Raw genomic sequence first — 6,968 nt, forward strand, 5'->3', positions numbered from 1 at the left:
TAAAGTTCATAATTAGCATTAGTTTGAAGGCTCTGGTATCTTTTGTGAGCTACCTCTCTATCATTGACAGCACGAGAACAAGCGTGATTAAACCAAGGCTTTTTAGCGTGAGGAGTAGAGAAAGAACGAGGAATGTATGCCTCCATTCCAGAGACAATCACCTCTGTGATGCGCTGAGCACACACAGAGGGGTCTCTATCCTGGAAGCAATAATCATTCCACGGGAAATCGGAAAAGTACATCCTCAGGTCGTCCCACCGAGCTGAAGCAAAATGCCAGGGGCCATATCCACGAAAGTGTCTAAGGCCGATGCTACTTAAGCACAAAATCATACATAGCTTATGGTCAACGAGTTAGGGCCGTCGTAACTTATCGTGCTTAGACCATTCTCTGTTGATGTCGCTCGTCTCGCTAGAACGCACAGCGAGCAAAATTTCGACATGAATCATGTTAAATAAAACATAGTTATACTTACATTTTCTTTGTTTTTTATTTTAATAATTTTACAATACAATTTTTGACCAAATAACACGGAGTGAATGACAGTATTTCTTGGAAAAGAAAAATATTAAAATACATTCCCGTTGGAAACGAGAATTTGTGTAAACAAACAGTCACCAGCTCAGTCACCAGCCTCACGTCCTATACTGTACAACCTGCCTTCGGCGTTGTGTGTTCCAACTCTACCAGATCTCCTCCTGTCCTACAATACCAGGTAAGGCTTGAAGGTATTAAAAATATTGCTTAATGGTATTTTATAGGAAAACTTGAAAAGATCATTCCAGTATAAGTTAGTCAATTCGTTCACATGGTGGAGTCAGTTTGCCCACTCGGTTGAGTCACTTCACCCTTTCTCGATTAATTCCTTTGGTTTTGTTAAGTTACGGTAATATGCCCTAAAACGAAAAGAAGTGCACCACTTGAAATAAGACATGTTTTCAGACACTTCTTCTATACCCTTTTTTGTGCAAATGACTCCACGTGTTCAGCGGGCTACCAACGGTTACGAGTGCGTGATTGTGAGGTTGAAGATGGGGTTTGAGTTTAGCTACAATACTTAAAGAAGGTGATATTTAGCAATAAGAAATGCACAAATGGTTGTATTTTAACAGAAATAACACTCTTGGGGAAATTCCCTAGGGTGCTGTTTCTAAGTCGTTGCACAAGACAACAGTCACATTTCTGTGTTGTGTGCATAACAGTACAACCATTAGTGCTTCTATTGCTATCTGCACATATGATGTATATGTTAATATTTACCATTGGTTAAATTTAACATATGTGCGAATGATACTTAACCTAACTAACCTAACCTAGACCTTAGCCTAACCTAACCTATAGTGACATGCATTTCTTAAGAGTATTCGCTGCAATATGTTTTACTTTTATAAATCAAATAACGTTTTACCACATGATTTATGTAGTCAATACTACTTGCAGGCAAAAGAACTCATGAGTGTGGGTGAAATGACTTACCTTTTTTTGGGCAAACTGACATGTGGGCGAAATTACTGTAATCCATCTAACCTACATCATCATGTGGATCTGCTCATTCTGGCTATCTTTAATTATATATATGTATATATATATATATATATATATATATATATATATATATATATATATATATATATATATATATATATATATATATATATATATATATATATATATATATATATATATATATATATATATATATATATATATATATATATATATATATATATATATATATATATGGTTAATTTTCTGCAGAGCTACAGCGCCTTAATTTGGCTCTATTTTCTTCCCCTCAGTACAATTTTTTTGTATATTTAAATCCTGGCAGTTGTCCAACGATGGAAGCCACTCCACCCAGTAAACGGAAGAGGAAGGCAAACTGGGGGGAGAAAGAAACTTTCCGCCTGGCAGAACTGTACATGGATGAGGTACAAACCTTGAAGTCCAGCTTCAAGATGCCGGGAGTTTCTAACAGGAAGAAACATGAGATATGGGAACAAATAGCCGAGGAGTTGAATAACTCATTCAACAACTACAGGACCTCGGCTGAAGTGAAGAAACGCTGGTTCTTCATAAGTTCCCGGTCTCGGCAAAAAATCCAGCGATTCCGTGAGGAACGGAATAGGACAGGTGAGTTAATTTTCTAATTTTTGTTTAAATCTTATCTAACGGTGTTATACACTTAACAGACCGATCTTAAAATGGTACACCTCCATATCGAGAAATTAACTGAGTTCACGGAAATGCATTTTTTTCTCATTCATCCATTAACTTATTACATTTTTAATCTCAGCTGAAAACTATAGATTTTCAGGACGTACCTGTCCCTCTACAACCTTTGTATTCAGAGAAATGCAGTATACATTACCATGTGTCCATTTTTTAGGTGGTGGTCCTCCTCCCCCTCCACTGGATCCCATTGACGAACTAATTGAGGATATTCTGGGACCAGACAGCAAAACAATAATGGGTGAGCCTCAAGTCGATGATCTGATGGATGTCCTGCGTGCTGACATGTGAGTAGTTATTTCTTTCCTGTGTTCATTTTATATGAATCACTCCCCTGCTCTACCCTTTACCGCTTCCTTAAACTGACTCCACTCCACCTCAACGACACCTACCTCTTTGTCTCTTTCTTCCCTTCATTCTATACTCAAATTCTGCAGCTTTACCCTCTTTGCTCAACTCCCTAATTTCTCTGAACCTCTCTTAATTTTACCCAAAATACTAGAACATAGATTCTAATTTATGCTTATTTTTCAATCAAAGCAATGTTATTAAAATAACCATTTTGGGTAAAATATTACTTCCATATTCATATTTCTATTCATTGTGATTAAGGCTTCATTCAATAAAAAGAAAGGAAATTACTGTCAGTCAGTTGTTTATATCATTCATTTATTGATATTTTTTACACAAGGCGCCGGCCAAAGGCACAGCAAAAATTAGTAAAGAATATAAGATAGATTGTGTTCATGTAAGGTAATATAGTGTATAAATTATATAATGTAGTATACTATTCTAGGAGTGATTTCACTATGCTGGCAGGTGTGTCCTTGCATCTTCCAAGCTTGTACACCATGTAATGATTAAATCCATTGCTTGCAGAAAGGACGTGAGACCTGCTGCAGGAGGAGCAACAGCAGATCCGTTGGTCGGTATCAATAGCCACGAATCTGCAGATGCACCAACTGTAATATATGTTGATGCATCTGCAGAAGAAGCGCTTCCCCCTTCATCCACCCCCTCAGAAGATCCCACCACGGGACAAATGGGAGCTGTAAAGGCAGTGGAGTCTGCTGCCCAGGAACACAAGGCAGCTGCTCAGGCAGTGGCATCCGCTGCACGGGCCCAAGAGGCAGCTGCCCGAGCACAGGAGTCCGCTGCGAGGGCCAAGGAGTCCGCTGCGAGGGCCAAGGAGTCCGCTGCGAGGGCCAAGGAGTCCGCTGCGAGGGCCAAGGAGGCAGCTATGCGGGCCAAGGAACAGGCTGCCAAGGAGAAAATTGAGGCCATGAGGCTTAAAGCTAGATACTATAAATTTAAACTAGAAAATAATTAAACATACAACCAAATACTACTTCTGTTATTTCTAACATTATTAAACTACGAGCTTAGTTCTCATATGTATTGTAATTTGTACTTATACTGACACTGCTTTTTTTTGCATAGTTTCTGACTATACAATTAGAATTTTGACTGTGGAAAGATATACTATGGTGAAGCTTTCTAGTCTCCTTTTTAGAAAACAATCATAAGAAGGTCATCAGAAATTGTGGTTAGGAGATGAGAGACTATGCTAATGGGAATTTAAATTTATCATAATGCATTAAAAGGTAGGAAACATTACCAAGGTAGGTACACGAGGCCCTGTTGGAGGACGTTCCATCAGTCCTCATTGCTGAGAAGAGAAATGATGACATTAAGAGAAATGTATAAAATCAATGTGAAGCAAGTATACTTATTTATCTATTTTTATCGATCATATCTATTTTTCCATCTCTCACCTGTTCACCCATCCGTCCCACTCCCCACTACCACCTTCATCTCATTAGTGATCTTCCAATAAGTAATTAATTAAATTAGAACATAATACCAGTTTCTCTTGCAAAGATTCAACTTACTTGAAATGCAAGGTGCAGAATGCATCCCGATAGGCACGACCCTCATTACGGTGACCACCGGGCGCATTGGCAGGTTCTTCTGCAGCATCATTTAATGGCACTGGGACTTGTGCCTCTGCACCCATTGGTTGCTCGTCATCCAGAGGAAGAGGAAGATTCCTATCCTTGCAAATATTGTGCAGCATTCCACACACATGAATGATTTTGCACACCTTGAGGGGGGGCCTCAATCGTACCTCACCATGCAAAACATGAAATCGGCGTTTGAGTTGTCCAATTCCACGTTCAACAATACTGCGTGTAATTTTGTGAGACCTGGATGAATAACAATGGTAATTAATTGTAATTAATTGTTGTACGTTGTTGTCCTAGTGGTAATCTTGTTGAGTTAGTCTACACTTCATAGCCTAATCACTAAAAACCCTTAAATAGACAGAAATCTACCAGGAAAAAATAGTTTCGTTCTCACAAATGAGAAGCAGCAGCGGCACACACTCACAGTACACGCAGCCATAGGAATTTCCTACTGGAAACGAAACTAAAGATCATTAAGCCCTTGGATCGTAACCTAGCCACTCGATAGTAACCTAGCCACTCGATAGTAACCTAGCCACTCGATAGTAACCTAGCCACTCAATAGTAACCTAGCCACTCGATAGTAACCTAGCCACTCGATAGTAAACTAGCCACTCGATCGTAACCTAGCCACTCGATAGTAACCTACATTGCCCCAAGTAGATAAATCTTTAATAAATCACTGTCAGTTACCACCCAGACAATACACCTGAGGGTATGTTGCGGCTGCTCAATGGGCGTTTGCCCGAAATAGGTAAATCTTTAAAAATCACTGTCAACATGATAAATAATTTGCGGTGGGTATATATGGGGTTCAAATTGCTCAGGATGAAAAGCTCTATCAGATGAGAAGGGTAAGTAAAGCCATCTCGAGACTGGTGTACGAGTAAAAAAAATACCTAATGTTCATATGATGAGTTAGTGGTTATCAAAGTTTCAGCAAAAAATATTTAGGACAAAATTTGGGACTCAACTCTCAGTGGCCGATTCTCAGGCAAATAGTAATTTAACTTTGAGCACAGGTTAAGGTTTTTAATGCATAGGGCGTTGAGTCAGATTTAGTACTAAATACACCCCATTCCCAGTGTTAGTTCTTACCAGTCTCACTGACTAAACTACTTATAAACGTTATATCAAAGTCCTAAACCAAAGTAACCTTGATTTCACCTCCTGCCAGAAAAATATTTAAATGTTTTAGTGCATGTTATATATATATATATATATATATATATATATATATATATATATATATATATATATATATATATATATATATATATATATATATATATATATATATATATATATATATATATATATATATATATATATATAACTTATGTTACCAAGCCCAATACTATCTTTCCGAAATGAAATTTAATCCAACCTAACCAAACTTAACCTAACTACTACTAATACTGTCTACTACTACTACTAATACCACTGCTGCTGCTGCTGCTACTGCTATCAATAATAATAATAATAATAATAATAATAATAATAATAAGACAATGTATTTACCTATTATATCGTGACTGAGGTCCAGGCAGTGGACGCAGATAAGGTGTAAGGAGCCATGTCTTGCAGGGGTACCCACTGTCTCCAAGCAAGTGACTTCCTGCTGGCACATATCCTCCGTCAAACAATCTTGACAATCCACTGCTGTTCAAGATACGTGCATCATGCACTGACCCTGGCCACTTGGCAAGAATGTCCAATATTCGATAATTGGCATCAAATACAACTTGGACATTCATGCTGTGATACCCCTTCCGGTTCACATACACTTCTTCTTGATCCCTCGGTGCCACAATTCGGATGTGTGTGCCATCAATGGCACCTACGATGTTAGGGAAATTGGCTATAGCAAAGAATTCTGCTTTCTTTCGGTCAGCGCTGTCTTGGGTGACAGGAAAAGTTATGAACCTCTTGAGGACATTAACATCTGCAAGGGCGTCTATAGTTTTACTGATGGCTCTGCTGATGCTGGACTGTGAGGGGCCAAGGTCATCACTGCTACATTGTTGCATTTGCCAGTAGCAAGATATCTTAAGGTTATGAGAACCTTCAACTCCGGGGTGAGCGGGTTAGACCTGTTGGTATCACTCTTCAGCGCTGCCCTTACAAGGTTGGTAACAAATAATATACCTTCCCGGTCTAACCTGTACCTCTTGATGAGCTCAGCATCATTAAGTTCATTTAGAACGTCCTTTCTAAGGTAATTATTCCCTGGCTGATGTGGTTGTTGCTCTTGTGGCGCTGCCATCTTGATTGTTTACGTTCAAATCCATCGTCCTTAAGGGCTGGTAAGACAGGGTCCAGCCTGTTTTACCGCTAAGCACGATGTTAGGGCCGTCGAAAAATTTTATGTACGACGTCAGGCAAGTTAGGCACGATAGCCGCCATTTTATTTTGCTATGGACGACGGCATCGGCCTAAGACACTTTCGTGGATACCGGCCCAGAAGCATCGCCTCTTCGGTGGGTCCAGAGGGTGTACAGGAGCGATAGGACAGGATGCAGAAATAAGATTGTGATCGGAGGAGCCCAACGGAGAGAACAGTTTGACAGAATAAGCAGAAGGGTTTGAGGTAAGGAAGAGGTCTAGAATGTTGGGCCGATCTCCAAGACGGTCAGGAATACGTGTAGGGTGCTGGACCAACTGCTCTAGGTCGTTGAGGATAGCAAAGTTGTAGGCTTGTTCACCAGGATGGTCAGTGAAAGAGGATGAAAGCCAAAGCTGGTGGTGAACATTGAAATCTCCTAGGAT

At 39.5% G+C, this 6,968-nt stretch overlaps 1 protein-coding gene and 1 long non-coding RNA gene across 3 annotated transcripts; one reads left to right on the forward strand and one right to left on the reverse strand.

The window, feature by feature from the left end:
* Positions 1-282: 282 nt before the first annotated feature.
* Positions 283-3,575, forward strand: LOC126993358 (uncharacterized). 2 transcript variants are annotated; one of them, XM_050852416.1, is made up of 3 exons: positions 1,835-2,133; positions 2,390-2,519; positions 3,112-3,575. In XM_050852416.1, exons 1-3 carry the CDS (start codon positions 1,842-1,844, stop codon positions 3,560-3,562), a joined length of 873 nt encoding a protein of 290 aa, XP_050708373.1. In that variant the 5' UTR covers positions 1,835-1,841; the 3' UTR covers positions 3,563-3,575. The 2 variants fall into 2 exon arrangements, 1 of the variants encoding a protein (XP_050708373.1); XR_007747698.1 differs by lacking the exons at positions 1,835-2,133; positions 2,390-2,519 and adding an exon at positions 283-715.
* On the reverse strand, positions 3,398-6,225 carry LOC126993359 (uncharacterized). The gene is made up of 4 exons (XR_007747699.1): positions 5,721-6,225; positions 4,125-4,439; positions 3,851-3,901; positions 3,398-3,491 (listed from the first exon to the last, which is right to left on the reverse strand). It is a non-coding gene; the product is annotated as an uncharacterized LOC126993359 (long non-coding RNA).
* Between the last annotated feature and the right edge of the window lie 743 nt (positions 6,226-6,968).

This window comes from Eriocheir sinensis, unplaced genomic scaffold, assembly GCF_024679095.1.
Source record: "Eriocheir sinensis breed Jianghai 21 unplaced genomic scaffold, ASM2467909v1 Scaffold605, whole genome shotgun sequence".
NCBI classification, from domain to species: Eukaryota; Metazoa; Arthropoda; class Malacostraca; order Decapoda; family Varunidae; genus Eriocheir; species Eriocheir sinensis.